This window comes from Charadrius vociferus, unplaced genomic scaffold, assembly GCF_000708025.1.
Source record: "Charadrius vociferus isolate BGI_N301 unplaced genomic scaffold, ASM70802v2 scaffold183, whole genome shotgun sequence".
NCBI classification, from domain to species: domain Eukaryota; kingdom Metazoa; phylum Chordata; class Aves; order Charadriiformes; family Charadriidae; genus Charadrius; species Charadrius vociferus.
The window spans coordinates 2370240-2384432 of NW_009648250.1; the positions used below are offsets into that span (position 1 = coordinate 2370240).

Consider the following 14193-nt stretch of genomic DNA (forward strand, 5'->3'; position numbering starts at 1 on the left):
ATGTAACAGGCTACATTTAAAATTTTTACAGTGAAAATCTGCACAAAGCAGGTCAGTTTTTATTCACTGTATCACTGTCTCAAGGGAGATAAACTTTCTTTTCCTGAAGAGATTATAAAACCCCCTCTTTGATCTGTTTCCCAATGTCACTGTAAAACTAAAACAATTGCTAAGAAAAAGTGAAATTTCTGCAATTTAAAAAAGTATTTTTTCATGCATACCCCCCTGCTGATTGAGGCACTGCATTTCCCTTTCTCTGCGATCTAGTTCAGCTGCTTTTCTTTCCAGTTCTTCTTGACGCTTTAGAAGTTCTGCCTGGGCCAAGGCATGCTCCTGAACAAAACAAGTATCATTAGATATTGATGAAAAATAGAAACACAAAATAAAATAAATATTTCAAGTCTGTTTTCCATAATTAAGCATCTCCAGTTATGGATGAAGACTGACCTAATATTGCACAAATTCACGCATTAACAAATTACTTAAAGGCAGTATCAGTTTTCATAAATCATTAGGAAAGCAATGCTTATTTATAAAAGACATTATTCCAGAAGTGTATTTAAGTAACTATAATTAAAAGGAACCTAGTGTCTGAAAGTTACAGACAAACCTTTGCAATTTGTGTGTAAGCAGGTGGTTCTTCTGTTGGCTTCATTATTGCTGGCTGGGTACTGGGTACATTAGGCATTTTCACATTTCCTGGAGGAGGCTAAGAAAACAAGAGGCAATTATAGGGAAACAGTTTCCTATTCTAAATAAACATCTTTTCATTAACTCTGTAAGAACCAATCTAGTTGTTTTAAAGAAAGTGTTACTGATAAACTGAAAATCTGATATGCTGCCTGCAATATTTATAACCTTTAGGAAAAAGAAGGTGACTATATTCTGTAGTGCAGTGTTTTGCTTACTTGGTTTTACACTGCGCTACTTGACATAAACACACATGGAATTTTAGGGATCAGTAGAAAGTAAATAGAATTTTAATTTTGTTCAGATATGAATACAAATTAGGACAGTTACTGTTTAAGAGACTTGCAGGATTTAACAGTGATCTATTGGTAGTCTGAAACACGATGCCATTTATTAGTAATGTCTTCCAGAGCTTTCTACTTAACAAAGGCTTCTATCACCTGGCTAGCTACAGAAACAATGTACCCTATTAAATTTTCCAATTCAAGATCCATAATCTACTGCTTAACTATTCCACTAGTATGTACCATAGTATCTAGTTTCAAGTACCACTGGCAATTCGTTCACTTGGTCACTACCTAGAAGAATACAACTTGCAAGAACCTTTTAGTAGCTCAGTTTTTTTCTTTTTTATTTCCTTTTTTATTTTTTTAAATCCTCTCCTCCTTATTCCCATTTGTCATCTTCTCTACCTTTCTCCACATCTCTCTATCATGCACAATGTTAACTAGTAGGTATCAAACCAAGGAAAAAGCTACTGCCTAGATTGAAGTTATCAACTCAGCTTTACCAAAGTCGATCAGTATAGCATTAATATGATGTTATTTTATTCTTAAATATGCTTGAGGAGGAAACTACAATTCTTTCTCTGTGTAGAGCTTGCAACATGAAAGACTTCTCTGTTTTGTGATCTTCTAAGACAGAGAACCACTTCTTCCTAGTATGACTGAAATCAAGAACAAAAATATGGTGAGAAGTGTTACATTTTCAATACAAAACCACCTTAAAGCAGGAATCAACTAAATACCACTAAGTTGGCGAATTATGACCTGGCCTAGATTCTCTGCATCTTTTCTAACCATCTTTTGAAATGCACAAATGCAATACACTGAGGAGAAAATATCAAGCCTGAGTAAACTCCACCTCTGTGTATGATATTGCAGCACATCTCGGCAACTCCAGCTCATGCCAGCATTTCAAAATTATCTTTCCACCTTATATATCAGCTCCTAACAGAATACTGAGATATTAGAGAGGTCTCATTTGTCATAAATGCTCAACGATTTAAGCTTCTCATCCTAAGAAAGATTAGTCAGTGCTGTAGGATGAAGACCACTGAAGGCCAAGTGCCAGGTCACAATAACCCCATGCAACACTACAGGCTTGGGGAACAGTGGCTGGAAAGCTGCCTGCAGAAAAGGACCTGGGGGTATTGGTCGGCAGCCAGTTGAGTATGAGCCAACAGTGTGCCCAGGTGGACAAGAATGCCAATGGCATCCTGGCTTGTATTAGAAATAGTGTTTTGAGCAGGACTAGGGAAGTGATTGTCCCACTGTACTCAGCACTGGTGAGGCCACACCCCGAATACTGTGTTCAGTTTTGGGCCCCTCATTACAAGAAAGACATTGAGGTGCTGGAGCTCGTCCAAAGAAGAGTGACGAAACTGGATAATGGTCTCAAGCAGAAGTCTTACGAGGAGCAGCTGAGAGAACTGGGGTTGTTTAGCCTGGAGAAAAGAAGGCTAAAGGGAGACCTTATCACTCTCTACAACTACCTGAAAGGAGGCTGTAGCAAGGTGGGGGTCGGTCTCTTCTCCCAAGTAACAAGTCATAGGACAAGAGGAAATGGCCTCAAGTTGCACAAGGGGAAATTCAGATTGGATATTAGGAAAAATTTGAAAGGATTGTCAAGCAGTGGAACAAGCTGCCCAGGGAAGTGGCTGAGTCACCATTCCTGGTGCAGACATGGCACTTAGGGCCACGGTTTAGTGGTGGACCTGGTAGTGTTAGGTTTATGGTTAGGCTCGATGATTTTAAGGTCTTTTCCAATCTAAATGATTCTATGAAGCTGGTTAAAGACAGTTAATACTGCTATTCCTTATGTTGGAGCATTCTGTGATAAGGAAAAGGATCTGTCGAAGAACTCCCACAAAAACTAGGCAACCATCAAGAGTCTTATCATCTTCTGCTTCAAACATAAGATACAAAACTGCATCCAAGTAACAAAAAGCTACTGAACAGAAACTTGTATGCATTACGCATTGTAGGCCAGAGCAATACTACAAAAGCCAAAAAAAAAAAAAGTCTGATTATTGTAACTCTGTGGCTAAAGTAACAATAGGTTTCAAAGCACAACTGAAGGCTGCTGCCTGCTACACTAATGAGCAAGACTGTTTACAACCTCCAGCAAGGACTCCAGTAGCCCTCCTGTTAAACTGTAAAAATTAATAGTAATATTACCTGTTAGAGTGTAAAAAGGTGGATTGTCAGATTAGAAAATATTTGAAAAATGGATTCAAAATATTTATCCTTCAAAGATGCTTTGTCAATCAGCCTGCAGTGCTGCTAATGACTGGAACATGCATATATGCTTACGAATAAAGGAACCAAACAGAAAGCTCAATAGAGCTACATAATCAAAGATGTTAGCCAACAGCATGTATCATAGAATCACAGAACAGTTTAGGTCGGAAGGGACCTTAAAGATAATTTAGTTCCAACCCCCCTGCCATGGGCAGGGACACCTCCCACTACCCCTGCCAGGGGCGGGGACCCCTCCCACTAGACCAGGTTACTCAAAGCCCCATCCAGCCTGGCCTTGGAACACCTCCAGGGATGGAGCTTCCACAACTTCTCTGGGTAACCTGTTCCAGTGCCTTACCACTCTCAAGAGTAAATAATTTCTTCGCAATATTTAATCTAAATCTACCCTCTTCCAGTTTGTAGCCATTCTCCCTTGTCCTGTCACTACATGCCCTTGTAAAAAGTCCCTCCTCATCCATTCCTATAGGTCCCCTTTAGGTACTGGAAGGCTGCTGTAAGGTCACACCGGCGCCTTCTCTTCTCCAGGATGAACAACTCCAACTCTCTCAACCTGTCCTCACAGGATAGTTGCTCCAGCCCCCTCATCATCTTTGTAGCCCTTCTCTGGACCTGCTCCAACAGGTCCATGTCTTTCCTGTGGTGGGGGCCCCAGAGCTGGATGCAGTATTCCAGGTGGGGTCTCACCAGAGCGGAGTAGAGGGGCAGCATCACCTCCCTTGACCTGCTGGCCATGCTTCTTTTGATGCAGCCCAGGATGCTGTTGGCTTTCTGGGCTGCGAGCACACATTGCTGGCTCATGTTGAGCTTCCTATCCACCAACACCCCCAAGTCGTTCTCCTCAGGGCTGCTTTCAATCCGTTCTCCACCCAGCCTGTATTTGTGCTTGGGATTGCCGTGACCCATGTGCAGGACCCTGCACTTGGCCTTGTTGAATTTCATGAGGTTGGCATGGGCCCACATCTCTAGCCCGTCCAGGTCCCTCTGGATGGCATCCCTCACCTCCAGTGTGTCAGGTGCACCGCACAGCTTGGTGTCGTGGGCAAACTTGCTGAGGCTGCACTCAATCAAATGTTTCCCCTTTTCCAATTGGCAGGAACCTCACCAGACTGCCATGACTTCTCAAGTATGATGGACAGTGGCTTAGCAACTTTATCCGCCAGTTCCCTCAGGACCTGCCGATGTATCTCATCAGGTCCCATGAACTTGTGCACCTTCAGGTTCCTCAGGTGGTCTCATACTTGATCGTCACCTACTGTGGGCAGTTCTTCATTCTCCCAGTCCTTGCCTTTGCCTTCTGTGACTTGGAAAGTGTGGCTGCAGTCCTTGCCAGTGAAGACTGAGGCAAAAAAGTCACTGAGTACCTTGACTTTGTCTGTGTCCTGGGTGACGAGGTCTTCCATTCCCTTCCAGAGAGGGTCCACATCTTCCCTAGTCTTTCTTTTCTCGCTGACATACTTGCAGAAGGATTTTTTGTTTGTCTTGATGTCCCTGGCCAGATTTAATTCAATCTGGGCTTTAGCCTGCCTAACATGATCCCTAGCCGCTCAGACAATTTTTCTGTATTCCTCCCAGGCTCCCCGCCCCCGTTTCCACCCTCTACAGGCCTCCTTCTTACTTTTGAGCATGTCCAGAAGCTACTTGTCCATCCATGCAAGCCTCCTGGCTTTTCTGCCTGCCTTCTTCATTAGGATGCATTGATCCTGAGCTTGGAGGAGGTCATTCTTCAATATTAACCAACTTTCTTGGGCCCTTCTTCCCTCCAGTGCTTCATCCCATGGCACTATTCAAAGCAGATTCTTCAAGGGGCCAAAGTCAGCTCTCCTAAAGTCCAGGGTGGTCAGCTTGCTGTGCACCCTCCTTGCTGCCTCAAGGATCTCAAACTTCACCATTTTATGTGATAATATAGAACATTAATATAAGATACTAATCATGTACAAGACTTTTCAGATTCTGATTTCTACACTGTTTAGGTTCCACTTCAGGCTAGCTGGCCATCTGTATGTTGTTAGACTTGCCGTCTACTGTGCACGTAACAACAACTGTGTAAAAGACCCGGTGCCTAGGTAAGAGCCTGTGCTCCCTGGAAGAAATGAGACTACAGCAGTGATTTGTAGCAGCAGCTGTGCATCGTGGAATGCCAGGAAAGCCAAAAGGGGCATGGGGACAAAAGCTGTGAAGGGATGTTACAAAGGCCACCACTTCCAGAAGACCTGGGGACTCCCCCTTTCCAAACGCTACGGCCCAGTCCAGCACACTCTGAGACCCTCCGAGGGCACTCCATTCCAGACTGATGGAGACAGCTATTGCTTTCCTGTTTCCAGGTTCAGGTAGAAGCAAGTTGAGTGCGTATCCCAGGGATGCACACAAATACACCCATACACACCACGGACACTAGGATGCCCAGCTACACAAGCTGCCACAGGCAGGGCACTACCTTTAACAACACCCCCACAAAACACTATCAGAACTACATAGAACACAGGTACACAGAGTCATATCACATTCCTCCTCTCCAGCTGATCAGCACTGAAGTTCACTGTTGAAAGCACGGGCCCCACTAGGATTTACAAACACACCAAACACTTGCAAATCCCTCAGATATGAGCAGTGGGCCCTCAGCCTGTCTGACATACCTGCCGGGATCTGGAGCTCTCTTAGTCGTTATATGGGTTTCCTGCTGTTTGCCAGTTAGCCCATCTTGATGTTCACTAGAAGATTCATGCACTCATACACTTGTGTCACAAGCAACCTCCCCACTTGCAGCTCCCTCACACATCAGCACGGTCTCTTGGATTGCTGTACATCCAAGCCCAGACCCTGGACTCCATTACTCACTTTTGGCTCAGACTTTGAGTCTTCCCAGAGAGAGGTTTTCCTTCTATTTGCCAGCTAGTCGAGCTTGAAGTTTGCTAGTGAATTACACATATGCACACAGAGGAAAACACACTGGTCCTTTCAGTTGTTGGCACCTCAAACATGTAGGCCATATGATCCATGGTCCCTCCAGCTGCTGACACCACAGACATATGGACCACTATTACTTGGGGTCTGACCACATTGCTGGCACCTAAATCTCTCCCTCTAGTCTCTCCAGTTGCTGGCACCTAGACTTTGCAGCACTTACAGATATAGTAGAGAGTGAAATGCCACAGAAACATAGTTGAGAAACGATTTAACAATAACTGCAGTGATTAGCCACATGGCTGTCAGACAAGTGTAGTGACCAGTAGCAACTTACATGCATCCAGCCCCTTTTAATCCATCCTCTTCTCTAGTCTCCTCCTTGGTCCTCCCCAATCTCCAATTGGTCCACATCTTTGACTATTCCCCCAAATATTCCTTAATAAATTTTGCATAGTCCCACAGGCTCCCATCAGCTATGCATAATATTCATGCTTACCTTGTTTCTTCCTTCTTATCAGTTAAAAAGTCCAGGTCGATGCTCTTCAAAGCCCACAAATTAGTGGCTGAAGAGTTTTGTTCTTCTGTTTCTTCTCTGTTATTGCTTCTCTATCAGGTTTTGGGGTTTGCCTTTGCTTATTGCTTTCCCTTTTACTTATTACTCCCTTTAAACTGAAAAAAGTCTATAACCTTAATGAAACAGATGCTCTGACATTCCACATATCCTAACAGTAAGCTGTAAGTATGACTGACTTGATTATTTGGACCATCATGGAGGTTGGCAACTGACAGGCTACCATGACTCTTACAAGGATGGTATATGATTAACAATCTTGTATACCTTTGGATACCTTGTAATAATATGACTGAGCTTATGATCTTCATGCAGGTATCAGCCTCTCAAAAACCATACAGCCATATCACTGTAGTAACATGAAGGTGAACACTCCAGGCTTATCATTTCAAGCACTGCGGCACAAGGAAATGGCTGCCCTGAGTCTCATGTTGTTAGATCTGTGTGCTACAGTCCATTACTTATGCAGGAATGAGGCAGCAGTCAAGGCAACTTCCATGTCTGTTCAAAGGTTAAAGCCCCTGTCTGTATAGAGGTCTGCTAAAAAACAACAAAATAAACCCTACACAAACAAAAAACCCAACCAACCATCAAAAACCCATTTATGATTAGTAGACTTTTCCATGACACCCCACCCACTCCCACCTGCCCAGCAAAGAACTTGTACCTTCTGGCCTCTTAATTTCTTGAATCCTTTTAAAAGCTTTTTCCTATAGTGACTGTGACAGCCGTCACTTTTCCTCCCTCTGGTATGAAGCCAGCCGAGGTACATTCCAGTTCATGCTTTAGCTATTTTGCATCTTAATTTTCTTAACACTCAGCTGACTACCTATTTCTGGCAAGTTGTCACTTCTCTAAAGCCTACTCTATGGAGAATTCAAGTTTAAGACACTTCCCCTGTACAGAAACAATTTATTTAGTTTTTTCCTCCATCATTATCTTCTATTAGTACTCTTACAAACTTAACGATGGCAGAAACTTCCTGCTTCCAGGAAAGCTTCCCAAGTTGTTCTACAAGTTTTTCCTCAGAGCTTTGAGCTTGCCTTACAGTTTCACGCTTAGCTTGGCAGAGTTTAAGCTCCTAAGTTTCCTTTAAAAATAGCTTCCACTTTTCTAAAGGCTGTCTTATCCCAGTAGCACACTTGACAAAGCAGCAAATAGCCAGCACAGTTACCCTCTTCTTACAGTGACTCTAAAGCAGACATTTTTGAGCTATATTAAGTACACCTACACCATCCATGAACATTATTGTGTGTTTAATACCACTTATGAGTTATTTAATATCACTTAATGGAATTAGTGTATGATGTTAGAAAAAGTAGAGAGAAGAGAAGAGCTTGTAGGAAAGGTAAGAAAAATAATGAAGTACTCATTTTTATAACCCTAATCAAAGCTGAGAAGCAAACTGCCCCCCCTCCCCCAGCTACTTAACATGAAACAGAAGTGTCCGCCTGCCTTGGAAAATCATCCAGCTACCAAAAAATAAAAAACCTCTGACCAACAAAAACCCCGTAAAACATAGCTGTACACTTTGGGATTTTCCTAGAAGCAAGAAGTACTGCAGTTAAATCAGGTATATCTTCAAGCTCTAGCATTGTGTAGCAGATCTGGAGAACTGCGTGGACTTAAATAAAGTTCAGCCGACACAAAACATCATCTATTATTGGACTGACATAGGTAGTAAGGCAAGGGTACAGGGCACAGCAAAAAAGAAGAAAAAAACCCCATTAGTTGTGATAACATTCTTTAAGAAACAACTTAACATCTTCTTTCCTCCTACAAATATATTTCCCAGTATTCAACAACCACTGGAAAAAACAGAAATTCAGTAAAAATGCATACGAGCCAAACAAGAACCAGGGAGAAAAGAGGTTATGCACGCTGAGCCTTAAAGAAAACAACGCCCTCAAAACAAGTGTTGCTTTATACAGGCAATTAAAACATACTCAATAAAAGTCAAAGCAATAATCATTTATTGGCTTAGCAGACCAAACAGTAAGGCAGACAGTTCTTTGTAGAGTTATTAAAAAGGCATACAAAGCAAAATTCCAGAAGTTAATGTCTCACATCACTTTCCAAATACAGAGTAAGCACAGGTTTCCTCTAATTGCCATTTCTGAAGTCAGCTCAATTAAGAACTAAGCTAAATTCATTAAAAAAGCTGCAAAACAGTTCCAGTAAAAATATTTATTGGAATACTAGCTAGCATGCACTAGGTTCCTTACATTCTGGAACTGAGATGTACTTGCAGGCTGTTGTATTAAAAAATTGTCTGAAATAGCCTAAGTGCTATTGTACAGGATGCATGAAGTCCAAAACCTGAGGCATTCTAGAAAGCACTAGCTCAGATTTGGGTTTTTAGAAGGTTGGCAAGGGACACGCATTTAATACAGACAAAAACTGTACATAGTAAATATAAATTTTATTGAGGAAATACTATTCCCAAGCAACCAGATTAGAGCTAGTTATAGGAGCAATTGATTTGCTATTTAGAACCAAAAGCAAACATCTGCTTTCTAAGGTCACCTCCAACATTTTATCAGCACAAAAGATGCTAGTGGGAGAGAGACATTTGGTCAATAACTATCAAAATCCTGAATGTATCAAACTAGGTAACTGCAGGAACAAGTTTTCAGAATTAATGGATATTTCATAAAGACACTGAGATCCATAACTATTAAATAAGCAGAACAGGAATTCTCATCTGTTAGCGTACTTTTGTCTGTGCTATTTTGATTTTTATTGACATAAGATTTCTAGGAAAAAAATTTGCTGAAGCATCTTTGAAGGAAGCCAGTGAATCTGCCACTTTCCAGGTAACTCCTTTAACTTGAATTCAGAGGGAAGGGGGAAAGAAGGTTAATGCTGTGTTAATGCTACAGACTGCAAGATACTATCTTACCACTGCCACTAGAAATTTGGATTTCTAATTGAATCATACCGTTCTCAGCTTCCTAAAAACCTACAACTACATTTTTACACATAGTGTAAGAAACATCATTTTAAGTCTTACAGTCTGCAATTCTCAAACTAAACAGCACAGAAATTTCCAGGACATATTTTGCTACCACCAGGTTGTATCCTTTCTGCTAGCTAGTACCACTATGGTTTTCAAATGTTAGAAGTGGGATTACCTGCACAAAACTGTTCAAGATGACTCAGCTTCCCAACAAAGGCAGAACAAGGAACAGCAGCAAATCAAAGCCCCGAGAAACCACCTGGATGGTTTTGCTCTGAGCAGCACACAAAATGCATGGTAATTTCTATCCCTACCCTGACAGACATAGTAATACTCCAAGTCTAAAATTCACAGACCCTGCTTCTACCTCTGTTCATCCAGTCTTTAAAGGCATTCACTTCCACTGTCTCTTCCCTTACTGCTGTCACATAGACCTATTTATAAATGTATAGTATGCACTTCTCTTGCACACCACACTGATAGGAAAAGAGAGGTGAGCACATGGAATTGTGAGCATATCCTCGGGCACATTTCTGCAAATGCATATAATTACAGAACAAATACTTACATATTCAGCATCCACAAGATACAGAGAGAGGAAGGGGAATATCATCTAAAGGTTGATTATTACTGCACTCCCAGCTGAATATATACTTTATTCTTCCAGTCTTGCTTTCTGCAAGAAAACCTGTGAAAGTTCTTTTCCTCTACAGAAAATGAACTGTTCATTCAATCCACAGGTTTTATGAATTTGGTAACATCCTATAGATTATGAATTGAATCACAGTCCATGAATATAGCACATATTCAGTAGATCTGAACACACTGACTTAAAGATTTCCTCCATCTTCCCAATTTTTCTGAGTGACATCTGTAGCGAGCAATTAGATTTTTCTATACATGCACAGCTGTCTGTTCAAAGAGATAATCTTAGACATTTAATTCAGTTTTCCTTTTCCCACAGAGCTGCATGTTAAAATAAGCAAGTAATAAAAAAAAAGTCAGAGTAACTCCGTATTATTTTTTTTTTTAAACAAGACCTACTGTCTTTATAACTTATGGTCAATACAAAGCAATTCTGAAACTCTTTAAGCTTCAGAAAGATAAATCAAACATAATTCATGATATTGTGAGTTAGGAGAAAAAAAAAATTTGGACACTTATTTAAATATTTTTGCTAGTTTTAATACTCTGCCTTAAACAGCTGATCTAAGACATACTCGAAAACAAGCTTCTTGCAGTCTAGCACTTTAGCACTGTATAAAACCTTAGTGTTGCATTGCAGAGACTCAAATACCAACATTCCCTATCAGCACTATCAGGTATGCCATAGGAAATCAGCATAATTTGAAAAATACAGTATTTGCATGTTTATAAATTATACTGACAGACAGTAACTACCCATACATTTTGCTAATCTTGCACAAGGTCTTCACTATCAAAAGTAACCACTGAAAAATGCTGTTATAGTATGAATTTACCACCCCATTCCTTGTATTTTCAATGCCATGGGTGAAAATAAGCAAAAGGTAAATTAAAACTATAAAAATTAGAGGCAAAACCCAACAGTTTCTTGGACTTTCACTTCATTCCTTTTACTACAGCACAACTACTCATAGCGTGTTACTGAAACACAATGATTTTCTTATTCTGAGCAGCACTTTCATCCAGTGAAACAGAAATCAAAAGCAATGCACTGGGGAAGTATGCCACATTCACAAGCTTTGAAGCAAGTAAAATTCAGAAAAGCATAAGGACAGACTACTAGAATTCTTACTGAACAGGGGAAAATCTCAGTTCTGTTTTGGCCCCTTTTCAGAGAGCCACTCTTCCTTAACAGGTCAAAGCTCACTTAAGTCAACCTACCCACTGAATCCCCCAAATACTTTAGGAGACTATCTGTCCTTACTGTCATGGTTTAACTCCAGCCATCAACCAATGGCCGATCACTCACCCTCCCCCAGCTGTGGGGGAGAATTGGAAGAAAAAGGCAAAACTTGTGAGTTGAGATAAAGGCAGTTTAACAGAACAGTGGAGATAAAAGGAAAACAACAACAAGAATACTGATAGAGCAATGCACAAAACACAACCAGTGTACCACCACTCATCAACCCCACCCGGGAAGCCCCAGCCCTTTCCAAGTGCCTCCTGCCCCCTCCCCCAGCCAGCTCTCCAGCTATGTACAGCTATGTACTGGGCATGGCTGCATATGGTAATGGAATACCTTCCTCCTGTGCCAGATCCTCAGGAAAATTAACCCTATCCCTGCCAGAACCAGGACACTTACACATCTTCCATTACCTCTAGGCAGCCCATCGCATGTTTTATAACATCAGTTCCAAACCCTGAAAACAATACCTCACAAATCTTACCTAAAAAGATTAACAGCATGATTAAGAAATAAATGTGCTTACTGTTCTTGAATCAGAGAAAGGATTGTACTCATCTAGCCCTGGAGGAACATTTCTCGTCACTTGAGTAACAGAAGGATCCTAGAAGAGAAAACAGTTCTGTAAATGTATGCACATGTATATAAGCAACAAGTCAACACTTATATCCTATCATATAAATCTCAGTTTTTGTTTCAATCTAAAGAAGGTTTGTTTTCACTAAAAAAGCCTGTAAACATCCGCCTCTTAATCTGTCTCCAAAATGACATAATTACATTCTGAGCTCCTTATAAACCTAGATTAACACGGCCTAAAAGAAACTCCATCTGTCATATATTCGATTTATAAGAAAAGCTCTCAATAGAGAAGGGAAGAAAACTGAATCCTGCTGTATTGACCACTGAACTCCACAACTGTACCCCCAAAAAGCACAATAGAAGAAAAGAGCTTTCTGTAACTCTTGATTTTTCCCTACCCAGAAGTATGTCCAACACCTTCATGAATAGGAAAAGCTTTTCAGAAAAATGAAGCTAAGGAGACAGCCTCCCATAACGCCAAAAGAACCTCTGGTTCAGCTTCTACCAGCTCATGGTAACATTAAGAAAAAGGTTAATTTTTCTTCCTCCAATGAACTATACAGTAAGAACGACTGCTTGAAGTTTAGCTTGAAAAAGCGATTTCAGGAATGAAACATTTCTCTCTGCTGGGGACAGGCAGGCTTGGTTCTGCAGAAGAGCAGAAATGTCCATTACCACAGATCACACTATCTTCACATGAAGAAAAATTGGACTTATTCCATGTGATGGCTGGTTTCAATATGTTGTTTATGTAGCTTAATTTAAGGTTTTTGCATCTTCCAAACATAAGAATGGATGAAAGGAAGGTTTTCTTGAAAATTAATAAATCCACTTATTCAATATGTTTAGTTACATTTTTATTTCCATAAACGCACAAAACAGTGTACAATATACAAATATACAAAACAGCTGTAAATACACTATTTACCTATTTATAACTGTTATATATAGATGCACATATTTTCTTAATTTCAATAGTCAAGTTCAAGATTAGAAAACAAACTTGGAGTTGATAAAGACTGGGAAGATGATAAGTATTTGCATTTATATACATTTACACTCATATTTCCTTTAAAGACAGATACATTTAAAACCTCTACATGAAATATGTGCCTTTTTTTTTAAAAAAAAACACAGTGACTTAATCTACATTTAAATAAATATACAAACTATTAAGCTACTGAAAAATAAAATCTAGGTTCTTAGAATCAGCATCTATTACAGCATGAGCTTAGTCTTGACAGCAGTAACTCAATTTACAGATGCAGGAAGAGTATTTTCTTAATGGCTGCAGTCAACCTATTTACAGCTAGGAAAAAAAAAAAGGCAGAACATCTACCAACTCAAAAATCCTGAAGCATACAGCAAAACAGAACAAGTCTGTTTTTTCCAGTAGCTATAAACACAAATTTATTAATGAGGCAATTAATTATTTTTTTACTGTAAAAAAGTTTAACAAGAAAATAACTGCTTCAAAAATTAAAAAAATTATATGTTGCATATTTTAATCACATTCATGTGCATAAGCATACATAAAAACTACACTTCTGGTAACATAAAACGGTAGCACTTTTGGCTAAAGCATACATTTAGCTTCAAAGCAGTATTTTAATGGTGACTGAACAGGAATCACCCTTTCTATAAATGCATACAAGGCAATGTTACATGCAATTCAAAATCAGCTTTCCTACATTTGACTTACATCATAATTAGTGATTTCAATAAAGCCACCCTGCTGACAGTTTGCCCCACAAGTTTGCCGTATTTTTTAGTTACCATCCTAGACTTCAAAACTTCAATGCAATGTTCCAACTAAAATCTCATCAGGTCTTGCATAAACTGATGGACTAATACACTGTAACATGTTCTTTCATTAAACAACTGACAGAAAATACTGTGCAGATGTACAACAAAAACAAGGGAAGGTGTGTGCGTGGCAAGGGTGTTTGTTGTCGAAATTCAACTACAAATCATTTGAAACATTGAATAAAAAGATCGCAAAAATAAGGGAAGAATGAAATCTGACATTTGAACTAGGCATTCATTTACTAGACTTATC

The 14193-nt window shown here is 40.0% G+C and overlaps 1 protein-coding gene across 1 annotated transcript in view; it reads right to left on the reverse strand.

Annotated features, from left to right (window-relative positions):
• The window catches only part of SCAMP1 (secretory carrier membrane protein 1), a gene marked incomplete at its 3' end in the record, with an annotated part of 30458 nt that extends 18291 nt beyond the window's left edge, over positions 1 to 12167 (reverse strand). Inside the window, exons 1-3 of the mRNA XM_009884296.1 lie at positions 12082 to 12167; positions 611 to 709; positions 222 to 333 (exon numbers count right to left, since the gene is read on the reverse strand). Of these exons, the coding sequence (XP_009882598.1) occupies positions 222 to 333; positions 611 to 688 (190 nt within the window). The remainder of the gene's footprint in view (positions 1 to 221; positions 334 to 610; positions 710 to 12081) is intronic.
• Positions 12168 to 14193: the final 2026 nt, after the last annotated feature.